The sequence below is a fragment of the Centrocercus urophasianus genome, unplaced genomic scaffold (assembly GCF_019232065.1).
Source record: "Centrocercus urophasianus isolate 14NV4802_14NV808 unplaced genomic scaffold, USGS_Curo_1.0 seq_10, whole genome shotgun sequence".
Lineage (NCBI taxonomy): Eukaryota > Metazoa > Chordata > Aves > Galliformes > Phasianidae > Centrocercus > Centrocercus urophasianus.
In genome coordinates, this window is record NW_024884142.1 from 28,760,752 (window position 1) to 28,786,917 (window position 26,166).

Below are 26,166 nucleotides of genomic sequence, written 5' to 3' on the forward strand. Positions count from 1 at the left end.
ATTTAAACTCTCTGCGCACAGGCACTACTCTGTCAGTTTCCATCACCCAGCTGCCTGGGCAGGAATTGTTCCGTTCTGCCTCTCAAAGCTGTGTGTGAAAGCAGAAACATTCTGTGCTCACAACTGGCTTTAGGGAACGGGTAATTTTCTCAAATCTCCATGAACTCAGAAAATATTTTGCCAGTCAATTTAACAGGAGCTGCTACATAGCACAGCCAGTCTTGCATTTTACATCAGTAAGAGTTGTTCTTTTCCCCTCTTTGCAGCTATCATTAGTGAATGTTTCAGGCTTTTGATATCCACTGCACAGTCCTCAGCAAAGGCATGGGTATACACGCCAAACTCTTTTGTCACTGAATGAAATGAGGATGTTGCAGGCTGCTGTTCTCATTCCATTTCTTTGTGTCTCATCATTACTCCCTGTTCCTTAGCAGTTCTAGGCCAGCACGGCCAAGTATTAATGTGTTTGTCTGTAATTTTCTGTAAGGCATCAAGAAGCCTCAGTGGCACAGGCAGGTGCAAAAAGGACACTGGTTATTACACACAGATACATAGAGCTTTAGTGCTGTGCACTGCGCTGTAGCAGAGGGTTTGTGGCTCACACCTACAAAGCTGTAGTTAACAGTTAACCCTTTCCTTCAGACCCATGTGCATGCATAGTATGATGGACTGGTTGGTGGCCTATTGCCACTGGTCAGAAAGGCACGGCGCTCAGCTGGCATGGGTAGGGCCATATCCAGGCTCCACCTTGAGTTTAGTACCATCTCTAGTAATGTGAAACTGGAAACCTCTCAGAAGGGACATGAAGAGCTTGTGCGCAGCCACACCATGGCATGGAAGGCTCTGCAGCCCTTCTCTGTATTCCACACTGGGGACAGTGGTGTGGGGAATGCAGGGGAGGATCTGTACAGGCAGTGGTACAAGGCCAGCTACAGGAAGGGAGGCTTCAGGGCACTTCCCATTTTGCTACTAGTGCTGGAGAGAGATGGGCTGGAGAAGAACTTCCCTTCAGATGTCAAAAGATTTGCTCCAAACACTCGAGGAAAGGAAGATGAAACATCAGCCTTCCCTGTAGGCACTTCTGGATCAATTATCACTATGATGCTGGAATCTCAGGAGGGTGTGTGTTTTTCTGCACGACATTTATAAGAGAAGGCAAATGGGCAGCCACCAACTAAAGTGGCACCAGCTGCTCATAGTTCCAGGGACAAAACACACAGCTTTGTGGAAGCAGAAATGGTGAAAAGTGCAATTCCAAACACAACAGCTTCAAACTCCAGCATCTGGCTGCCACAGGTTATTTGTGTATGGGTCACTCACTTACAGGTCAGTATTACCTGGCAGCAGAATTATCATTGATTTAACGCTCAACATACATAATACATCTTTTATAATATCATTTTCATTGACATTCATATGATTTTCATATCATAATACATCTTTTCTTTTTAAGGAACAAACTGTCATGGCAGGTGTAAGTAAATTATGCCAGGAGCCCGCTGCTCTTAAAACCATAAATCCTTTCAGAAATGTGAGTTTTCCACTTCCTGATAGAGAAATGGGAATTTTTTTTTTTTTGCTCTGTAGTGCTTTCCTGGCACTTATTTTATGGGTCTCAGACCACCATGTTGTCAAATCAGAATTCTTCCTTAGAAAGATCTTGCATAACATTGTCAGCAAACTGAACCAGAGGAGAAGGTTGTAAGTACTAAAACACCCAACTAACAGCACCAGCTGCCAAACAAGCTGATGGGGAATTCAAACTAAGATTATTTTTCTATTCTTATTTTACCTCATTAAGCATCAGGGTGTGCACTGGAGGGAGGCACATCTCTGCTTCCCCGTGCCTCTCATGCCATTCACACCATCCCTATGTCCCTCACTACCCGGGCTCTCAGCAGACATGCTGCTCTCATCACTCATGTGCACACTGGCAAAACCTGTGTATTTCTCTTGGCAGAGTATGAGGTGTGAGGCAAGTGGTAAGCACTGACCTCAAAAGATGCCCAGTTTGGAGTCCTGTCTGCCGTATGCACGGGTTGTCTGCACATCACTGACTTGCCCAAAGGGCTCAGAGGTGCTCCCATGGCCCTATGATAAGACGCAGAGATGTGACCCGCTGCAGCTCATTGCTCTCTGACTCCCACAAAACTCATTGCTGGGTGTGTAAGCATGTCCCAGAGCTTCCAGAGCTGAGGATAAGAGTTACCACCAGGAAACTGTGAGAGAGAAACTGTTTACCCTCTGCTCTGCTGTTAGGACCTGTTGGTTCTCCCTCTTTGCTATCAGCCACCTTGAGGCAGCTGCTCTGAGCCTCCTGGCAAGGAAGGGCCTTCCTCCTTGACCCCATTGTCTCAATGTAAGAAGCCACCTCTTAATGTCACTGAGGCCTGCTGTGCCCTGGTCTTCCGATGAGCATTCTCCATTCTGAGAGCCACCTCATGGTCATAGAACCACAGACAGACAAGTTGGAACAGACCTGCAAGGATTATTCATCTCACCTCTTCCCTTCCTTGGCAGCATACAAGGTGTCACAGCTCCGGTTGCCTTCTGGGCCTCTCTTCCATCACACCCCACTTGCAGCCATGCATGGCTGCCCATAGAAGTCTGTGTTCTTCTTCTCTGAGTTTTTTTTCCTATTGAACAATGCTACATTTTTTTAAAGGATTTTTTTTTTTTTTAATTTGGATTAAAATTTCCCCTCTTGTGATAATCAAATTAGTTGAGAAACTCTTTGAAGTGTGCCTTGATAATAACAAAATTCTGTTCCTTCAGTGTTACACACAGCTTTTATACAGACCCATTTAATACGATAACCTTATCGCCTCCTCAGCATTACAGAAAATTCTGAGCATAAGAATTAATCAAAGTTTAATTTTCTCCAAGTATGATAGTTGAATGCTCCTGAACCCAAATTGTGTGCGTTCTGCTAGTCAAACAGACACAAAGATACTGAGGGTAGAGAGAGGGGAGGGAGAAAGGGGCATGAACAGTATTTCTCATTAAATAAATTCCTACCATGGGAGTCAACTTGATTGCTATTTGATTTCTTTTTTTGTTACTTTTACTCCAGTGTTTTCCAAATGAAGTGCAAATGGTTCGCACTTACATTTTATTTTTTGCCACAGCGGAACACGAGATTATTCTCCTCCGAGAGTCCACTGAGCATCTTGAGCACCCCTCTGTACCCATGGATGCATCAGCGCCATCAGAACTTTCTCACTCGTGTTCATTACAGCATGCTCAAGTACTCTCCAGCTGCTGCCTACGAATTGAAATAAACCAGATTAACATGAGCCTGACTAGGGGAAAATAGTGTAGTAAATGTCTCAAGCAACCTCCAGCCTCCGCTGCATTCAGCTTTTTGAGGTGGCCAGTGGGATCTCACCAGGGAAAGCAGAAAGAATGCCAGCCTCTGTTCCCACTGCTCACATTAACTCATCAATCCAGAAGTCAGTGCGTGGTGTATGACCTACCTTTGTACATGAAACAGGGAGGCCAGGGTCATGAGGGACAAAAGGAGGGAAGAGTCCTTACTCCTATTATAGATACTGTCCCAACTGGAAGATGTGGCTTTGATTTCCTTGTGCAAGCAGGACTGGAGGCACTGTGCTATCCCTCAAACGTTTAATCTGCAAGGCTGGCATGGTGTGAGGAGGAGCACACAGGGGCCAAGCGCAGCAATGCCCTTGTAGAATGTGGATGTGGTCTCATGGCCTCACAAATGGCAACAGGCCAACTTGAAAAGCAGGCAGTGGGCACAACACAGAGGATCGTGTGCTTGAAGGGCAACCTTGACGAGCGGACCATAGACATCTGACACTGAAAACAATATGAGTAATCTAAACCCCACTAGGTTTGTGATTCGTGTACTGCGAGGAGCCTCCAAATAAGGCTCACAGGGCAGACCTTGTGCCACTGCACAGAGGGGCGGAAGCAATCTGCCCACTTCAGGCATTTCAGCCAGTCTCATGCAAGTTAACAGAATTTCTGGGATTAAGGTTTGACTAAAGATGTCCCAAGGAACACAATAGCATCTATGGAAAATAAGTAGTTCTTGACCAAATAGTGCAATACTTTGAATGAGATTATAAATGTGATTGAACACTGCAGTAATTTTGATGCCTCAAAATTTACTCTCAATAAAATTTTTAATTTTGTGCTCAGAAAATCCTACTAGCACAGGGGAGTAACATGAAAAGGATACAGAGTACATCGATTCAAAAAAGAATTGATGGGGGAGGCTCTGCAGAGAAACCAGACATTGCAGGAGGCACAAATTGAACTTCTGCTCTCATTCTCTCTCCGCTGCCTGCAGATGAATCCTAGGAGATGAATGTGCTGTGCCAAAGCATCTGTAAATACTCCTGGGTCATGAGATACAATTATGCATTACACATTATGCAAATACAAGTCACACCTCATAGGCAGAAAACTGATGAGTTGCTGCACTGATGAGTGGGGATGCTGAAGGACTGCTCGTATGAACAAGTAAGTGAACACAAACCACACAGTGTGACGTGCTGGCCAGGCATGGCAACCTATCTCCTTAATGCTAACAGAGAGGAGCACTGAACAGGGACTGAAACAGTTACAGTATTCTTCAGGTGTGTTCAAATGTCAGATGTAGTCCAACACCAAAGAACCAGAAATGGTTGGGAGGTACCACAGGAAGTGTACAAATAAGACATCCATTAGAAGAGTGGCATATCTGTACTGGAGGCAGAACCTTAATTAAAAGGCAAGTTCAAACACCATGATGGCATTTTTAGTTCCTGAAAGAAGAATGCTGAATCAGAAACCAGCTCTCTTACAATGCAGGTCTGCTGTCCAAGCAGATGAGCTACAAGCTTCAAGGCCAGGTTGGTGACAAACAATCAGGGAAGACTGATCCTGCTGCCTCTTGCACAACTTCTCATCCAGTTGCACTCTTAACACCGACTTGGTGAAGCGACATAATGTTAGCTTGTCATAAAGTATGTACTTCATGCATCTTCTGTTTTTCTTGTGGTTCCAGCACCAGGAAGAGCAAATTGAACTTAAAAATAGTATAACGGACTGTGGCCACCACTTGGTTGAGAGGCTCCTACCTAAGAAAAGGGCCACTGAGCTCTGAAAAACATGAAGAACTGTTCTTGGAGGACTGATGAGTAATAACACCACAGTATTCTGGTAGTATCAAAAGTGAACACATCCTTAGCAGAAGTATTTTAAACCATTGACTTTATTAAAATACTTAATACAGTTTGTAGAGGAATGTACTTACATTTTTTGGAAACTCCACTGAAACCAAATTTTAATTATATATTTAACAAATGACGAAACAGTGGATGGAAACATGCTGTACACCAAAGAATAGACAAGTTATGTTTTTTAAAAAAATTATTATTGTTTTCCTGGAACAGACTCTTCTTTGTTTCAGTCTTGAATTTCTAGTAGCAGACAAAGGAAGTTTGCACTTCTCATAGCATGAAACCCAGCTGGTCCAAATGAAATTCCATTTGTTTTCATCAGGCTCTTCTTCGTTCAACCCTTGCTCAGTAGATTCCTCTTCTGAAAAAGCAAAGCAAATTGACCTCTCTAAGCTGCTACAGGTCGTAGCACAAGGATAGTTCTACAACTGAATATGAATGTGGAGCTCTGAACTTCCTCATCACCGCTTTTTCAAAATATCCATTTCAAGGGGAGTGCAAAAAAAGACACTGTCCAAACACAAGGGCCACAGCACATTCACGAGCTTGGCGGAATGCACACAGAGGAGAGCTGCAGCTTGATTCCTGCAGCTCTAACGTAAAAGGAAAACCAGAAGCTAGGTCTTGTCGAAATACAAGTCAATGCTGGGAAGGAGAAAGAAGGAGGCAGCTTGGACAAACCTTAAAAGAACGAAATGCAATAACTCATTTAAAAGGCTGCAATCATCTTATAAGTTAGAACTGCCATAGAACCATGAGGATTGGTGACAAAAAGTTTGTTATGACAATCTTAATGATGAGTTTAATGGAGAGGGAAATCTTTTTACTTCGTGAAGAAATATTTAACTGTGTGTTTCAATGCAAGATGTGCAGAGGATGCATAGGTTTTCACATCAACTTCATAAGGCTCTTCTTAGGAGATAATTTTGCAACCTTGCATAGGTGATATTATATCTTTTCTATAGACAATATGCAGAAACTATGTACAGAGCCTTCATGAACACATTTTTTCCCCTCAAGTTTTACCACAGTAAAAAAAGATGCTTATGTATCTCCTTCAGTTTTCTGAGACACATGTAGGATATCCCAGAAAGAGATGCTAGGAATGCCATCTGAGCGATGCCATGTGCATTTACACAACGGATTGAAGCAGCGAGAGAAGCCACCACGAAGCATAGTCCTAAAGTTTCCCTATGGAAAAAAAATAAACTGCAGGAGTTAATTTTGCTTCCAAAGATTAAAACTCATTGAATGTATTTTAGCTGTAACACAGCAATGGTCTTCACAGATCAGGCTGCTGGATGAATGGATGACTTGTCCTGACACGCTCAGGGAACTACAGCAACAACCGATCAGATCCCTGTTTGTAAAATTCACAGTAAACTTTAAAATCTGCAATCGTTTGGTTTCAGCTCAGACCAGCTCCTCCATGAGACAACCAGAACGCAGCTTCTCACAGTCAGCGTTATGGATAGCTGCCAGGAGAGCCACCGGGTACCAATAATCGGCTCCTTCATGCCGTATGAAGGGAAGTCAGCCAGCGGCTTCACACAGTGTCACAGGACAGCCAACCCCATCCACACCATGCAGGGTTCATCTTTGCCCTGCGACCATCCCAGCCTGGACACTTGCCCTAAGGCAGGGCTCTCTCCCATGGAACTGCCTTCTCCTTCATGAAGGAGCTGCCTGGCGTTTCTTTTGCCATAATGCGCCTGGATCTGAGACATCATTATTAGCACTGGTTATTACTTTTGCATATCACAGCAAAGTGTACTTTTAGTAATATTTACAGTGGTATCACTGTGGAGAACTAAGCCCTGTACTAGAAACGGTCTTGGAACAGAGACCTTAATACTAAAGATTTAATGATTTCCTTATCTACAGAGGAACTTGAAGGCGAAGCTAAAATCAGCCCACTATACATTTGGTGTGTTAGGTTCAAACAGCAAAACAAAAACAAAAACAAAAAAAACAACAAAACACTCAAAACACTTCTCTTCAAAAGGATGCTATTTACAAGAGGGATTCACCTCTTTAATATTTCAACAACAAAAACCCAGCTAATTTTAAAATTAGTGGATTTTAGCCTAAGAAGGCTTAGTTGTCAGCCAACACAGCGCAGAAACAACATTGCTGTTTGCTGTTAAACACAAGTCTCAGAAATGCAGGGAAACTATGATAAATTATACTACGGGTGACAAACCGCAACCAGTTGAATAACGATAATCATTAAGAAAAAAGCAACACTTTTTCTTTTTTTAAACACAGCTTCTAAAAAGTACAGCATTCCAGTATTTTCACAGTTCCAGGTTGCTGACATTATAAATTAAAGGTGAAAAGATATCCGTATATAAACAAGACAGCTTTCCCTTGATTCCACTGTACTGTTCTTGTCTATACCTTTGGAAATTTCATCTTCAAATATCAGAAGGTAAGGTTGAACTTCTCAGTTACGAAACAATGTCCATTCATGATGTGGCATTTGGAAAAACAAAACCAAAGAAACCACACCTAGATATTTACAGCAATTCAGGTGTTTCTTTTCCCAGCCCTCGCACTTGCACTTCACCTTCTGCAGCAGTGTAAATGCCACCCACTGTGCCCGAGGCCTATGTGATGGTGCGGGGCCTTTTGGGTGGTGGGGGTGGCATCAGTTCCGTGTCGGGGTCGAGGTGGTGCTTCCGCGTCTGTCCCTGAGAAGCTGCCATACACCTGTCGATGAACTCAAATAGTATCTCCTTTGTGACCGGGTTCTGGATGCTATTGCATACAGCTGGGAACGAAGAACACGTTGTGAATTTACAAAACTGATTTGTAGCAGTATTCATTGCATTTCAACATTTTGAACCCCTCTGTTCACAATAAACAACATAATTGGGCTTGAGTAGTCAGCCACGTAAACACCGGCTTGCACAAGCCTGCCCTGTCAGGAGTCAGGCTGTGCCCCAGATGGGCATCCATCTCTTTTTAAACAAAAACAGGCATGTGTGTGTGTCTGTGTACATGTGCATACTGCTGCATGCAGCAACTACACAATGGCCAGGAAATGGCCACGGCCCCAAGCTGCTGGAGTTCAACAAGTGTCTGGACAAGGCTCTCAGACGTACAGTCTGGTTTTTGAGTGGTGTTGTATGCAGCCAGGAATTGGATTCAGTGATCCTTATGGGTCCCTTCTAAGTTAGGATAATCTCTGATTCTATGGGCAGATATCCCAGTGAGGCAAGCAACAAGTGAAGCAGCAGCAACAAACGCCTCGTGAGACCTGGCCTTAAAACACCAACCAAATTCTAACATTTTAGAACAAGACTGGCTTAATATTGAATTGGTGATGTTGGAAGGTCTTTTTCAACCCAGATGATTCTGTGAGTATTTTCAATACTTTTTGTATGCAACTTTATATTCCTCTGATTAGTCCTCTCTAGAGACAGAGGAAGTAGTCCAAAAAAAGCAAGTAGAACAAAAAAGCAAGAAATTAAGCAAATACTGTAATTCTCTTGGAAATATACATAACATTGAGAAGATAATGTATGGCATATAAGGACAAGACAGTATGTATGCAACTGCATGGAAAAAAAAAATCTGTTGGCTTTCTCATTACTAAACAACATTAAGACTCCCTGAAATTTACTTCTAACATGGCTTTTTTTTTTTACAAATAACAATTAGTATATAATTTCCTGACTCCGAATGGTTTTTTCCTGCAGAATTTCAGAATCATTCACAGCATTTACAATTAGTAAGACATCATCCTGGAAATATTTTTTATTATGCTTATTTCTGGTGAAAAGGTATTTCAGAAGTTTCACAGTATGAGACCTCAGCTGTCAAAAAACATTGTGGTGGTGGGATGATTTCCATGATTGGAGTGTGGCTACCGATGGCTACAAGCTGTTCAGAAGGGACAGGCAAGGAAGGAGAGGAGTGAGTGTTGCTGTCTACATCAGGAAAGGAATAGAATGTGAAGAGCTGTCCTTAAAGAACACACATAAGCCAATTGGAAGCTTATGGGTGCTGGTTAGAGATCAAGGTAGCAAAGGAAGCCTCGTGACTGGTGTCTAGTAAAGGCCACCAGTCAAGTAAAAGCCCATCTATGAGGCCTTCTACCTCCAGCTGCAGGGGGCATTACAAATGCAGGCACTTGTCCTGCTGGGGGACTTCAACCACCCAGACGTGCTGGGAAAGTATCACAACAAGGTGTAGGCAATCCAAGAGGCTCCTGGAATTCATTAAGGATAACTTCCTTAGTCAAGTAATTGAAGGACCCACCAGGGGGGGATTCAATACTGGACCTGTTGCTTGCCAATGCAAGTGAACAGATTGGTTACATCAGGATTGGAGGCTGCCTGTACTGTAGTGACCATGCTACAGCAGAGTTCATGCTCTAGAAGGATATGAGACAGGCAAAGACTAAAATTAGGATGCTACATAAGCTTTCCTTTGCACACACGAGCTCTCCATCCCCAGGTGTAGCAAGTCAGGAAATGAAGGCAAGAGACCAGCATGGCCAAACCAGGAACAAACCGGTCAAACTGAAGAGCAAGAGGAAAATGCACAGGCAGTAGAAACAGAGACAGGTAGTGTGGGAAGAGTATAAGGAAGCTGCTAGGCTGTGTAGGGATGGGGTCGAGAAAGCCAAGGCCCAGCTTGAACTAAACTTGGCATGGGATGACAAGAAGAACAAGAAAGGCTTCTATGGGTACCTCAAACAGAAAAGGAAAATCCAGGACACCTTTCCTCCTTAAACTAGAACAGAATTAAGAAATCAAAATTTGAGCCTGAGAATGATTTGAAGTGTATTATTCCACTCACCCATGGCAGTGCTGTAGGCATTTGGAAAGCTTTTGTCTATTCTCTGCCTCATGAAGACCCAGCTGTTGTTCTCAAACTTGCATTCTATGATTTTGTTGTCATACTGTTTCAGATCTTTTGTCACCTGTTTAAAAACAAAAAACAAAACACAATAAAACAACAGTTGGGGATAAACATGTATTTCACTTCTGCCCTTCATTTTTTAGTAACATGCCTCCACCTTACACAGAAAAACTGCGGACTCCACCTCTGTTACGAATAGACTTGGCTACTCAATATTTAAAAACGCTCTTCAAATCTGCTATCAATATACAGCAATTATATTACACTAAAACATCAGCAGCTCTAACAGAGGCAAAAAAAGTCAGTTCTGGCCCAAATGCAAATAGGTTTCTATGGGAATAAACTGCTTCCATTGTAAGCACTACTGCCAGCTGAAGTGAACAAAATGTATTATCCATATTTCGTCAGCCTTCTGCGTTGAACATTTCAAAGCCAAATGTCAGATTTCAAGATGAGGAAAAGCTTGTGGAAAATCATTCTACTCTTAACTTTACCAAGGGTTTTTCTTTTATCTTCATTTGTATTTAAAAATTAAAATCTTAACCCCAAAATACTGCATGACTTCAAATCACATAGGCTCTGACTATTTTTCAGGCCTCGTATTGATTCTTAGAATTGTCAGTAATCAACACTCTGAGCTCTCTGTCTTTCTATTTGGCAATGCTGTGTGATCTGGAAATGTAGTTTGCATGCTCTGGCCTTCCTATTTGTTTTGACTACTTCATCCTATGCATTCTAATCTATGACGCAATGCAAAAAATTTCAAGTAACCATGGTAACCAGAGAACCTTATCTAATGCTTTAACAACTTTACCCATATATTTCACTTTGTTCCAAAGAGCCTCTTCGTAAGTATAGAGCTGAATTCAACTGCTAGCTGCAGTTAGTTTGCTGGAGTTTACCAATTGAAAGCTCTACAGAGTAACACAACACCGGATTCTGCATCTTCACTTAAGTGCAGTGGTTATTTCAATTCATTAGCATAATTCCTCACCTCTGTGACATGGGGATTTACTACTGTCAAGGATGCAGGTTTGAAAAAGACTGTGACTGTCTGCAGGCAGCTTAATAGCACATGCAGTGGAACAGCCCATTAACTTGTTTTCCATTAATTTTCAGATAAAGGCAATTAATTAATGAAAGGTCCTTTGCATGGACTGAGTCCTCCTACACTGCACAGTACAGGTCTTGTCCTGAATTTGATAAGCAGAACCATAACATTTTGCTTGGCATTTACTCTGAGTGTTTCTGTTCAGCAGTCCTGTACAGAAAGCTCTGGGATTTTACTTGTCAAGTAAAAATCACACTGTAAGACAATTTTGTTAAACATGCTTACAGCTGAAGCCTTTTACATTATAGGACTTGCAGAGCTAGGTTTGCAAATCATGCATTATTCGTTTCTTCATTCCATCGCTTGTAAAGAGCTTTCTTCTAAAACCATTTATTCCTTACATGAAATTTGCTAATGATCACCTGGATAAAGTTACCCAGTGTCTCAGGTTGCCAGTCTTTATAGCACTCTCTGCACAGCACCTTAGTTCCTCACAGCCGTGCTGAAAAGCCATGTGCAGTCCACACGTTTGACTGACACATGCTCACTGGACATACTCCTGTTCCATATTCAGGAAAAGACATCATTCTTTTCTAGCACACTCTGTATATATACACTTGGCTGCACTGTAACTTGGGAAGGTATATTACTTTGAAAATAGCTGCCCCGTGGCAATGGGGACAGTGTGGGGAATGGCCATGCAACTGATTTTCTGCCAAAGCAGGAAAATGTTAGAAGGATCACCTGCCGGGGAGAAAAATACACAAAACTGCAGGCAATGACTTCTAAATAACAATCTCTAACTAAATAACAATCTCTATGGCTTTCTCATGGTTTATCGTTCTTCTAGTGTTTGGATGCTTAGAATAGCAATAAATTAGATGCCAGCTCTATTTGACTGTAGTAATTAAGCAGTATTATTAACTATCTAGATATTTGCTTGGTCACTCATTAGCAATCTAGGAGACAGATCTTTCTACAAAATATGAACACCTGCCAAAGCAGTGACTTGAATATAGCGATCATAGTCTTTAACAATTGCAAGCTGTAGTCATTATTTTACAAAGAAAAAAACACAGCACATACTGATCCCTGTATTTTAAGCATCAGTCTAGAAGTACATATAAGTTTCAGCAAATTCCAGACATTTGATCAAGACTGCAAGTGCTCTGAGCATAGCACATTCTCCAGCATTAAAAATACTTTTCTACTGAATTCAACTATTGTTGTATCTTAGTAGACTTCTACATATTACTTTTTATGCGCTGGACTAAACAAGCACACAATAATCCTTGTGTCTAAAATTCACACTCTACATCTACTATCACCTGGATACTACTTTCTGGCATTTTAGCTTAAAAATGGAACTGTCTTGAATTTCCTTCTCTTTGGGAATTCACTCTGAGCTGCTCAGAATGGTGTCTTCTCAGTTCTTCCTTTGCGTAGGCTCAGCTCTTCTTCTCCTTAAGTAATACAGCCTGTAGGAGCAACTAAATAATGCACTATCATTTCTCTTCCTGGAAGGCACTTCCTCCAGCTTCACAGAAACGGGAGAAGCATCTCAGGAAGGATGGCAGTTCTTAGTCAAAATTCTCATCCTCATCAGCAGTGACGTTCTTGATACCACACCCATGCTTCTGCCATATTGTCAATAAAATACACTTAAATAAGCATCCAGTGATTTCAGAATGGAAATTTCAAGACAGAAACCATAAGGACTCTGTGGAATCTCCCTAGAATACTTATTTCCATCACCTGTTTTCAGACATCCAGTCAGAATCAGAACCCCAGAAGACCAGTGTAGGATAACGAGGCTGATGAAGGTAGGGTGCATCAGGACAGTATTTCTGGTCTGGGCCAAAATGTGTCATGGAACGGACAGTCACCAGCTTACACATGGATTGCCTTTCTCCCCAGAGGAGCAGAATACTTGCTGTTCCTGCTTGCATTTAATCTGGTTATCTGGAACCAGCCTGCTTACCCAACATTAATTACTTGCTAGAAATACAGATTAGCTTCTTCTTAGATGGTGATTCACTACCCCACTGTTAGATTTTCAGCTGCGATAGGAAAAAGTGAGCAAGAGCTGCAACTCCTCTTTATCAACAGCTCTGCAAGTTAGCCTAGATACAACATAGACCATCCTTCAGCTATCTGCCACTCCCTGCCAAGAAAGGTTTCCCACTGCCACCATCATTTGTGCTGTTCAAGTATGAAAAATTTTGGTTTTTTTTCCCCTACTCTCCCTCCATTCCTTATTTTCAGAAAAAAAATCAAAATATATTAAAAAAGTGAAATGTCTAACATACTAAATCACCCCACTGAGCAGACTAACCAAACCATTTTGAGATGAATCACAGCATCATTTTTATACGCAGCCACATTTTATATTAACTTAGGGCAAGATGTGAAAAAAACAATATATCCAGCTGAAAAAGAGGAAAAAATCATTTCTAGTGAATACATCAAACTCTAGTCCTGTAAAAATGGCAGCATTTGTTATGATGTTACCAATAGCCGAGGTTTTCCTGTGCATCTCCACACTGCACTTGTCGATCAGATTGAGCCATAATTTAACCTGTTGAGCCAGTCTTTCTTTTAATTAACACATGTGCATTTTCTTTTAAAACTGCACTCATACATCTGCTTCTATTTAACATCTTTATTAATGATCTTGATGAGGGAATTGAGTGCACTCAAGTTTGCAGAGGACACCAAGTTGGGTGGGAGTGTTAATCTGCCTGAGGGGGGAAAGGCACTACAGAGGGACCTGGACAGACTGGATTGATGGGTCAAGGGTAACTGTATGAGCTCCAATAGGGCCAAGCATCCAGTCCTGCCTTTTGGTCACAACAACCCCAGGCAGCCCTACAGGGGAGGAGTGGCTGGAAAGCTGCCTGGTGGAAAGGGACCTTGATGTACTGATGGACAGTTGGCTGAATATGAGCCAGCAGTGTGCCCAGGTGGCCAAGGCCAATGGCATGTTGGCTTGTATCAGGAATGGTGTGGTGAGCAGGACTAAGGAAGTCATCCTGTCCCTGTACTCAGCACTGGTGAGGCCCTACCTCGAGTACTGTGTTCAGTTTTGGGCACCTCAGTACAGAAGGGACATGCAGGTGCAAAGAAGGGCAATAAGGCTTGGAGAATATGCCCTGTCAGGAGAGACTGAAGGAACTGTTTAGGGGCTGTTTAGTCTGGGGGAACGGAGGCTGAGGGGAGACCTTATTGCTCTCTTCCAAAATCTGGAAGGTGCTTACAGCGAGAGTGGGGTTGGTCTCCTCTCACTGGTGACAGAATGAGGGGAATCATAGAATCATAGAATCATAGAATCACCAAGGTTGGAAAAGACCTAAAAGATCACCCAGTCCAACCGTTCACCTATTCCCAATAGCTCCCACTAAACCATGTCCCTCAACACAACATCCAGTCTTTCCTTGAACACCCCCAGGGTCGGTGACTCCACCACCTCCCTGGGCAGTCCGTTCCAGTGCCTGACCACCCTTTCTGAAAAGTAATACTTCCTAATGTCCAGCCTGAATCTCCCCTCCCGTAGCTTGAAGCCATTCCCCCTGGTCCTATCACTAATGACACGAGAGAAGAGGCCGACCCCCAGCTCACTACAACCTCCCTTCAGGAAGTTATAGAGAGCAATGAGGTCTCCCCTGAGCCTCCTCTTCTCCAGGCTGAACATTCCCAGCTCCTTCAGCCTCTCCTCATATGGCCTGTGTTCCAGACCCCTCACCAGCTTTGTTGCCCTCCTTTGAACACGTTCCAGGGCCTCAATATCTTTCTTGCAGTGAGGGGCCCAAAACTGGACACAGTACTCGAGGTGCGGCCTCACCAGTGCTGAATACAAGGGAACAATCACCTCTCTGCTCCTGCTTGCAACACTGTTTCTGATGCAAGCCAGGATGCCATTGGCCTTCTTGGCCACCTGGGCACACTGTCGGCTCATATTCAGCCGAGCATCAATCAATACCCCCAGGTCCATTTCCTCTATGCAGTCCTCCAGCCACACCGCCCCAAGCCTGTAGCGTCGCCTGGGGTTGTTGTGGCCGAAGTGCAGGACCCGGCATTTGGCCTTGTTGAAACTCATCCCATTGGCTTCAGCCCAGCTCTCCAGCCTGTCCAGATCCCTCTGTAGGGCCTCGCTACCCCCAGGCAGATCCACACTTCCAGCCAATTTGGTGTCATCTGCAAACTTACTGAGGGTGCACTCGATGCCCTCATCGAGGTCATCAATAAAGATATTGAAGAGGACAGGCCCCAGCACCGACCCCTGGGGAACACCACTCACAACCGGTCGCCAGCTGGATTTGACTCCATTTACCACCACTCTCTGTGCCCGGCCCTCCAACCAGCTCCTTACCCAGCCAAGAGTGTATCCATCCAAGCCTCTGGATGCCAGCTTCTGCAGGAGAATGCTGTGGGAGACAGTGTCAAAGGCTTTGCTGAAGTCTAGGTAGACCACATCAACAGCCTTTCCCTCATCCACCAGATGGGTCACTAGATCATAGAAGGAGATCAGGTTGGTCAAGCAGGACCTGCCCTTCATGAACCCATGCTGGCTAGGCCTGATCCCCCGGTCACCCCGCACATGCCGCATGATCTCCCTCAAGACGATCTGCTCCATAACCTTCCCTGGCACCGAGGTCAGGCTAACAGGCCTGTAGTTCCCCGGATCCTCCTTACGACCTTTCTTATAAATGGGAGTCACATTGGCAAGCCTCCAGTCATCTGGGACCTCACCGGTCAACAAGGAGCGTTGACAGATGATGGAAAGCGGCTCGGCTATCACCTCCGCCAGTTCCCTCAGCACTCTCGGGTGGATCTCATCTGGCCCCATCGACTTGTGGCAGTCCAGTTGGAGCAGTAGGTCTCTGACTGTTTCCTCCAGAATCACAGGGGGGTTAGTGTGCTCCCCAGCCGAGATTACCAGGTCAGAGAGAGGAGTATCCTGAGGATAACTGGTCTGACTTTTAAAGACAGACGTAAAGAAGGCATTCAGAACCTCTGCCTTTTCCTTATCCTCAGTAAATGAAATGAGGCCAGAAATGGCCTCAAGTTGCACCAAGGTAAGTTTAGCATATCAGGAAGAATTTCTTCACAGAAAAGAGTAGGCTCACCAGGGAGGTGGTTGAGTCACCATGCTTGGATATGTTCAGAAACCATTTGGATGTGGTGTCAGGGACATGATTTAGCGGAGGGTTGTGGTTAGACTTGATGATCTTGAAGGTCTTTTCCAACCTGAGCAATTCTATCATTCTATGCTCAGTTTCATCATCCTTACTTCCTAAGGAGCATAAACTTCCTGGGCAAGCTGCTACATTACATAAGGGTTATCAATGAGAGTCTGAGACAGTTAATATTACAGAAACTGTATTAACAATGGATAATCTTTACAAATTCATATACTTTCCTCATATTCGAGTTCTTTTGAAAGAAAAAAAAATCAGTTTCTAGATAAATGGAAACTTGACTGAAAGAAGGCTTGTTTCTATATATATGTTTTTTATGAAGCAATTGAAACGATTTCATCTCAGTAAATTGTCCACTTAAAAGATAGTGATGTTTGTAAGCAAAATGTGAACATATTCTATTTCCAATCTTTTCTCTTTCTAAATGCCTTTTTGTTGCACTTTCCCCTCTGTTACCAAACATTTATAGAAAGAAAATTGTTCTTTGATGCACCTATTCCTATTGCTTATCCCACATGCAAAATTATCAGCCTGTTTGTGAGATCCCAGAAGAAAAGATCCTAACAGTACACACAGAAAATGTTAACTTTCATGAGAGAATAAGTGAGAAAAAGCAATTGAAATACTAAGAAATTAAAAAGAACTTTATTTCTAAACAGAAAATTAAATAAGGAATTAGAACATACAAGCAAGATAGATCCTACATGTATTCTATTGAATCTGCTTTTTCTTTTTTTTTCTCTTTTTTTTTTTTTTTTTTTTTTCTGAAGAGCTACATGTGCAATGGAGGCAATCTTTTTCAATTATGCCCAAATATACCATCTGTCTGTTTCAAAAGAAGTTCAGAGTTGCCAAATAAGGTCCGGAGAGTAATTCTTCCTTCCTGATAACTAACTTTTCTCTATTAGGATCCATTCTCAGAGCTGAGGCCAACAAACAAGCCAAAGAAGCACATCCTAAAAAAAATGGTTGGCTTCATGTACACAAGGGAGAAGCTCCTGGGTTGCTTCCCATCCCGGCCTTCTGCTGCAGGACAATTGGAGCCCACCCTTCTCTATGAAGCCATTCTGCAAATGCTATACCACATTTTTCTAACTGTCCAAGAACATGAGATTCACAGGCTTCACTGTCCTCAAGGTATTGGGATACATCCAGCCAGAGATTACAGTTTAGGAAATAAAACCTTGATAGCAGAATAGCATGTATGAAATCCTGCCTTCTGCTTTACTCTCAAGAGCTTAACTGCCTGGTGTAGTATTGCAGACACTGTTTCTAAACTTGTCAAGCAATGTGGAATGACCTAAAACAACAGAATTAACTAGATCATGGTTCCTGTGATTCTATAGCAGTGGGGGCATCATCTGTAGGTGAGGAAGAAGCAATGACAACACTCAGTGAAGGAAAGGAACAATTACATGGGCACTCCATGAAATGAAGAGAGCTCTTGACATCTTGAAGAAACAGGATGAGACAGAATGAGAAAGAGAGAGAGAAGCAACAGCAACAAAATGAAGAGCTTCTGACCATGTAACTAAAAGCCAAACCCAAAACGAGGCATTTTTGAAAGCTGAAGACTGGAAGTTGCTCCTTCGGAGCTACTTCCTAATGCTTGGACAGCTTGTTCAGATGCTTCTAAAGAACTTTTTTCCCCTTTCATGTGAAGTTTCTCACGTTCTCCACAGTTAAATTAATTAATTAATTAGCATTCTCTAAGAATTATAAAACTACAAGAGATGGTAACAAAGTGCCTGTTCATACCATTAATGTACACAACAATATTAGCACTGTCAACTGGCAGAAATTCATCAGTTAAGTAAACTGCCTCATTTTTGTTCATGCCAGACTTCATAACATAATTTAATATCCATTTCTTGATATGATTCAAGAGATTATTTTATCAAAACCATAGATGCGTCAAAAGTAGAACAACAGCCTTGTAACTCAATTCTTTTGCTAAATTAAAAGGACACACAGTCAGTATATTTAAGTAATGTGCTACCCAACAAATAGTTATCAGCTTGGGTAAACACAATGCAGGTGATATATTTATTCAATATTAAAGAAGTCTTCAAAGCGTAACTAGACTGTTTCTTGTGTACATAGGGAATGGAAACGCTCCAGTTTTGAGATCTCATTCCTGGAAAGAAACATTAAGAAATATAAAAAATTTAATGTTTTTGTTCACACCACATTAAATCACACCGCCAACATCAAGTGCTGGAAAATCAAGAAATACACCAAAGAGAAAATTCATTCAAAAATCACAGGAGCGTGGCTTTGCTGAGTTGTAGAATTTATTTCTTATTGGCTTCCAATGTCTGGTACTCAGTTTATGATTTACTCCTTTCTCTTAACGTATAAGAGATTATTTGGGAAAACATGCAATTTCAAACACAGATGCCATTATCTGCCACATATAACGGGTTGGAGCCGGGGTTTTCCTGGCAACTGATTGATGGAAACATCAGGAATAAGAAAACTTCCTCTTATCAGAGATATTACAAGCTTAATGATTTCTGTGCCAGCTGGTAATAGATTTCTTAATGTATCCTGGAAGGTCTCCTGCACACCTGACCCTCTAACACCATCTGAATTATCTGTAAGACATCAATGAGCTTTGTTTGGGACTCTCAGAGCAATATGGATACTACATCAAAGCAGACCCTCCTTGTAGCTGCTAAGACCATGATGTGGGAGTACGTTTGCACAAACGTTTTGCTTCTCAACATACTTCAAGATGTGGACCTTTTTCTATACTTTCGATTTAACTCAATGGGAAAACCTGGTCAGCCATAGCAAACCTATAAACTATCTGCAGCTTCAGGCATTATAACTCAAGAATCTCACAGAGCTGCTGACCTTCCTCCACTTAAGTCCTGAGGGAACTTTAAAGCTTTCAGAAATCTATTTTCTTTTAATTATTGCCATGAATGGGAAGCAGTGATCCGAGTGTCCGCAGGTGCTGAAGAGTTAAATGAAATAAAGTAATAAATAGTAGCTTCCCAGATAAATAGCCAATAGCCCTTGCTCCAGCACCCTCATCAGCAGAGGTTTCTGCATTAAAGAAAAATAGATGTCTCTGTATGTTTTCTGTAGAAACTGAGAAGAATTCTGTTCTAAAGACTCATGAACTTGGCATATCTCCACTGTGACGAGTCCATAATTATGGAAGTTATTAAAGCAGCAAGTGGAAGTCTGCACTGACAGAAGAGGAAAACCTGTAGGGGACTGGGGAACTGCAGTGAACACCCAGGCACTGTGAAAGCAGTAATGGAGCTCTCAAGGAAAACCTCAATGTGAACATACTCACAGAGGATGCACACTTTCTGCAAACAGAACCTCACCTGCTCTACAGCTCATGAATTTGGAGAAAGAGGTAAAAAGAACGCTCCACCACAAGCACTTGGAAGAACTTCATGGAGGCCAGAGACAGCCAGCTTGGATATTGTGTACCAGGAATAATAATAATAAATCATCAACTCATCATCAATACTGAAACTATGGGACATTTGCCTAAGTATCTAAGAAAAACAGGCAATTGCACACAAATAGGTAGAAAATACCCCAGCAAATCACAGAACTGTTGAGCATGTTCACAGAAAAAAAAAAAAAAAAAAAAAAAAAAAAAAAGCAAGAACAAAAACAAACAAAAAAAAACATTGAAAGATGAGGAATCCTCTCGATGTTTCTGAAAACAGCTATCCCCACAAGGATGGTAAGAGGAGAAGACACAGTTGACTAAACCAGCACGTTCATGTGTGAGTTGACTGAAAAGCTGAAATTGTCATGCAGCAATGATTCCAGAAGGAAATACTTCACCCACAGCCTGGAATATTTTGAGGACTGTATTCCTGCTTGATGTGAGCTAATTTGTGAACACCAGCCTTAGCCTTGATTTGTGTTTTACACACACAAATTGATTTTGCAAAAAGGAGACAGCTCCAAGCAAAGAGCTCTGCATGCTAAGAAACAAAGATCCAGACATGACTTACGCACCGATCATAAAGAATATACTTTGAAAACAACACTTACCTCATTCATAAATTATTAATTTCATAATGCTTACTATTCTCAGCTTGCAAATGGGGAAACTGAGAGATGGTTTGCAGTCACACACCAGGGAAAGCATTTACCCCCCATTTGGTTCTCTAAGCCTTATTGTAATTATCCCTCAGGTACTTACAGTCATGCTACCAAGAAATCCTGCAACATAAGGGCAGCTGAGATTGCTTTAATAATTTATTATTAAAAAACCCATAACACATCTTCCAGAGGCAAAGCTATGCTTTCATTGTTGTACAGTCTTTGGAACATTATTTCTGTACTTCAGAATAAGACAGAGAACTGAGGTGACAGTGTCAGTCTGAAGAAGTTTATTCTGACATTTTTCTCTTTTGCATGTTGGACTCTAATCACAGCTCTCTTAGCAAATGTTTGTGTTTATCATACCTAGATTCTACAGCATACTTTCTTGTATGACTGTTTTTCATCTTTTCTCGGTATGCAAGCTGTTAACTACTGCAGGAGCTGATTTTTATCTCATTCTATCTGTGCATCTCCCTCTACAAGTTGCTCCATGGCTTGTTGCTGTACCCCCTGTGGATGGGATTGCACAGAGAAGCCCCACAGTTGTGCTATCAGAAGCTTCCAATCAGCCTGTGCCATCGGCAGAAAAACTACTTTTCTGAGTCAGATAGCATCTTTTGCTATTCATTTGCACCCAGGCTCTACAAACTTACCCTTATAAGTTATGTACCTCTGAGCAGTTTCATAAGTCTCAATGAACTCATGCCGGCATTATCAGGATCTGGCCCTAGACCTAATTCTAGTCATTGCTTATCTGGGTTCTGAAACATTCTTAGAAATGGTATTTCTTCTGCTTTTTCTGAAAAAATGCCAAATGATATCAGAATAAACCAAAAGAAATTGAAACTAGAATCCAAGGTAGCAAGCAATTGCAAGTGAGTCTTTCAAATTCACTTGTAATAACATGGAGCTTTCAAAAGACAGCCATTGTGAACCACATGCTTTTCTTCCATTTAGCTCCCAAACATCCAGTTTCATATGCTTAAAGATTTTTTTTCCCCTCCATAAACCAAAATTCACCACTGAGAATAATTGTGTTAACACTACAAGGAAATCTGTTTGCTTTGTTAAATTGAGCCTCAAAAGCACCAATTGAGCATACATTTGTGATTGTCAAAAAATGTCTATTCTTACATTCATTCCAAGAGTTTACTTTATTACGGCTTATTATAAATGTACTGTCTAAAATGCAGCAGCATGACTGTTCAATTTCCAGGCCATAATTTTATGATAATCGTATGTAATATATTCATGTGTCTATCCACAGCCTAACAAAGCCCAAACTGGTTTGCTAGCAGATCTGCTTTCCTCATGTTTCAAATTTCTTTCCTTCAGAACATTAGTGAATAATAAGATAAAAAAAGACACAACTGAAACTTTAATTTATATTCTCACTACAGTAGTCACATGCAGAAACATACAACACTGAATTGAGCATACTGACATTATCAGATACTGACATCTAAGTGATATGTAAATTATTAAAGATAGTATCTTGAAAGCATTATTAGAAAGGTGGGGGGAAGGGTGCAAGATTATAAATTTATAAATGTTTTCAACATCTAGAAATCTTATTAATAGTTGAAAATATTGAGAGGGTAAAGAAAGAATGGAGAATATGTCCATGAACTAAGACCAGAGCTAAGTAAACTTACTTCTAATCTCTTATATTTAATGTGCTGTAGTTTTGCCCAGGAAATATTTACAAAAACTAGTCAATATTTTTATGCCATGTTTCTAATAGTTCACAGATATGGTACTGGAACATACAGAGGCTTAAGAGTCTTGCAAAAATTCAGACAATCCCCATCCACTTCACTAGTCTGAACAGCTTGTCATCAACCAAGTCTCCTAAGAACCAGAGGGTCAAGCCAAAGAGTACAGCTCAGTCTTGCTCATTGGAGCTTTAATACTGTTCATGTAATACAGAGCATCTGCAAGAGTGCCAGATCTTGAGATCAGTCTCTTACAGAAGAAGTACATTTTGTTATATACTTTCTGAGAAGAAACTTCTCAGTTTCTGTATGTGTCTGAAAGAAAGCATGAACTTTGTATTTTCAATTATAGGATGACAAAAACAGTCAAGCTAAAGCCATTTTTTAAAATCATGCCAATGTGTGGGGGTAGGCTTACCCCAATCACCGAGCATGGAGTTTGCCAACTCAACTTTCATTTTTGTAGCTAATGACACAGGGCAAATTCCAGATGACTGCTGGAACCACTTAAGTGAGAGAGCTGATAAATGCCTTAATGAAACACTGCAATAATAAAAACCAAAAAGCAAAAAAGAGTCAAACAGTAACAATAGAAATATCTATTAGCAGTACTATAAAATCCAAATAATAAAGCAAAGATTTGGTGGGAGAAAAAAAGCCGTGAAAGGGATTTTTCACTGTGTTTTTCATCTGAGATTTCAATTAGAAGGAAAATAAGCTTTTAGCTTTGTTCATTACTGCATCACAACATAAACAGATGAATGGCTGCAGACTTAATGCAGACTTTCAAAAATTAGCTGTGATCAAAGCAGATGCTGTAGCCTGAGTCCTCTGCTGCCCCAACACACTTCTTGACTGCCTTTATAGTGCTGAGGTGGTTTGAACTCCCTCCCTTTCTAGAATAGTCTACCTTAAACTTCAAAGCCTAACTGGCTTTGAGGCTGAAATCATGGAAAGCTTTTCCCTTCTTCTTCAAAAGCAATTAAAGATGTTCAGTATAATCTGGCTTATTATCTCAAATCTAAGCAGGAAGGTCCTCTTGATCATCGTGGGATTACAGAATGGAAGGGGCTAGTTAGGGAAGTTAATGGGGGCTGAGACACAGCAAATGGTTTTGATAGTGCCTGCCAGCTGATGAGGTCAGTGCTCTAAAAGAAAGGTAAGCAAGGGCTAATCTATCAATGGCACAAATTTCTTGGTAAATGAGGCAACAGAGGGGTTCTTCCTGCTTTACCGTTCATTGCAAGCCACTCTTCTGCACTTCTTATTAATGAATCTGCAGATTTCAGAAGCCAGATTTCCCAGGACACCACAATGATGGATGCGGGGAGGGTGACAGGCTGCAGTCATCATGAGATGGAGAAGGGCACAGGGACACACAATATTCACGGCCTTGGAGAGTCTCAATTGGCTTCAGAGGGTTTTATCAGATGTGGTAAAAGAGAAAACTCTGAGTTTTCTCAGTTTGGGTAGCAGCATTGCTAGACAAATTAGGGTGTGGTTTTTGTTGCTGTTTTTTGAATTTTAAGGTCAACTAAGCAAGATTACAATTTTGAATGGCAAATGCTGACAAAATTCACATTTGAAAGTTGATTCTCCTGAAACTCTGAAAGACAGGGAATTTGGAAAAATCCACTGTAATGAGCATGCTTGTCATGGCTTTGCTCACCAACTTTAATTTCATCCAGTTCACCTGCGGGAGCTTGCTAAGGCATGCAAATCCAAGAAAAGTTGCCTGGGTTTTCCAACCAGATGAGCTTTCCAAATAAAAAATCTGCTCAGAAAGCTCTGGTCTGCAAGGACTTCTGCGTGGGCTGAGTCTTAAACCCTCCAGAAGTCAGAGAAAGTAGAATCTGAGCTGAAATTTTGTTTGAGTGGCCATTCTCCTCCACCTCAGACCCAAGACTGAAACTGATTTAGTTCTGTAAAAAATACAGCTTAAAAAATTTGATTTGCTTCTCATATGATGTAACAGCATTACAAGTAACATCATAAACCTATTTTAGAGATGGCCAGTGTCACAACCAATCATTTCATAGTCCAGTCAAGAAAAAACTCATAGAAAAATAAATTCCTATGTGTTCTCCATGAGAACAGGCAGTGCTGGAAAGAGGTAAGAGAGAAAGAAAGAAAGAAACAAACAAATAAACAAAAAAACAAGTTACAGCACTGCAACTACGTAACCTTTTGCCTGATTGTCTCAAAGTGTGTTTTTCTACATTCATCTAACCTGATTAGTTTTGTTCAGATAAAAGAGCTTTACATCCATAACTCTGCAGTTAAAAAGCCCAAAATAAAAAGGAGTTGATGTGTCAGACCAGGGAGGACATAGTGGGGAAACCCCAGAATGAAAGTGAAAGCCTTGTTTTGTAGTTTCCTGCTATAACTACCAACAGTAACGACAAATTACAGACTTTTTCCTCAAAGCACTGCATGAAACATTAAAAAGCTACTAATTAAGCTTTTACTCAGAGTCTCTTTGCTTTAGTGTTAACTTCAGTGATCTGAGTCCAAAACCTCTGACTCGCTGATCTATAAATGTCCTTTTAAATAATTCAGAGATAGCCTTTGTTTTCCTCTGTCAAAGTTCAGCTACGTTGAAACCTCTTTCTATGCATTAATGACAACCAAGTGTAACCAGTGGAAAGAGAATGTAATGATGTAGAAAAATACAGCAAGTAGGATCTTGATTACTGCGTAAAAGAAACAAAACGTTTTTGTTTCTGGCTTTGCTTTTACATATCCCTGTACACTGCTTCTGCTACAGGCTAACCTTTCCTCCACATCCCACATGGGTTTCTTTTGTTTGTATGAAAGAAATGGTATCACCTTAGGTAATGCGCTGCTACAACAGTCAGCAACCAAGCATGGCTAACCATGACCCACTAATGAAACGAAGCAGAAGCTGAGCTGCACTTGCCTGTATTACCATTAAATTACAATCGGACAGGTTAACGTGTGACACTAATTGGGCACCTTATTCCTTGTGCAGTGCAGCATTAACACGTAGGCAGTAGCAGCACCCAAGGCAGAGCATGCCACCATTGATGTAACCACCCCATGGTGCTTGCAGACCTGGGCCCAAAGTGCCACTTTGTTACAGGCTCCTGCCCTCCCACGGGGACTTGGATGGCCCAATAAAAAACACCTGCGGAGATCTTAACAGCAAGAACTGCCCCCAGCAGAACCAAGGTATTTATTTCCCTTCTGTACCACTGCTGGCTTCCCTGCTTCATGCATGAGGAACAAATAAAAATCCATCACCAGGGCCTGCACAGAAACCAGCACAGCATCTCATGAATCTATCAACTGAGAACATACTTGAGTATTTTTTATTACAACACATTAAGCTAAAAATCAATAGATTCACTTACAGAAGCAAATTTAATATTTCAACTAATCAAGAGAAAGTAAAATTTTTCTGAAAAGAAGTGACATTTCATTATAGGATTCAGTTGTAAAGTCACTGGCAGAAATTTTTCAATGCGCCAATTAAACAGTAACTCAGGGAAGTTGTAAAATAAAAAAATACAAAGCAATATTGCATATTTCCAGTTTCCTCACCCGTAAATGAAAACATCTATGAATCCTTGGCAGTAAAAACAGAGCATCCGCACAATGGCTCTAACAGTACTGCCACATCTTTGATCTTTCCTTGTCAAACACTTCTACATTATTTTTCCCAAAGATATAACGTGCTATTTTCTCCACAATCAACAGTTTGTTTTTTTCTCCTTTGGAGAGAAGCAAAAGTGGCATTTTGAAAACTTCAATTTGCTGAAACATAATAGCACCGCAGAGCTCTGTTGTTCTTCACATTTATTCCCACTTACGGTAGAAAGATGGAACTGCAGTAGTTTCACTGTTGTCAATCAAAAAGTAAATAAACAATGTTTCTGTTGACTACTATATAATAAGATACGGCATCTCTACTATTGAACTGATTTTTAGTACAAATTTCTCTCTCAGATGTGAAACTTCAGAAATAGTTTAATCACTTTGGAATACCACTATGCAATCACACGTGCGAGCCTTGCAATGGCACACGTATC

At 41.4% G+C, this 26,166-nt stretch overlaps 1 protein-coding gene across 2 annotated transcripts in view; it reads right to left on the minus strand.

Moving 5' to 3' along the window:
* Nucleotides 1-5,206: 5,206 nt before the first annotated feature.
* The window catches only part of RNGTT (RNA guanylyltransferase and 5'-phosphatase), a 189,581-nt gene continuing 168,621 nt past the window's right edge, over nt 5,207-26,166 (minus strand). For both annotated transcript variants that reach the window (XM_042824336.1, XM_042824328.1), the window contains 2 exons: nt 10,002-10,125; nt 5,207-7,965 (listed from right to left, as the gene is read on the minus strand). In XM_042824336.1, the coding sequence (XP_042680270.1) occupies nt 7,802-7,965; nt 10,002-10,125 (288 nt within the window). In that variant the 3' untranslated portion in view covers nt 5,207-7,801. The remainder of the gene's footprint in view (nt 7,966-10,001; nt 10,126-26,166) is intronic.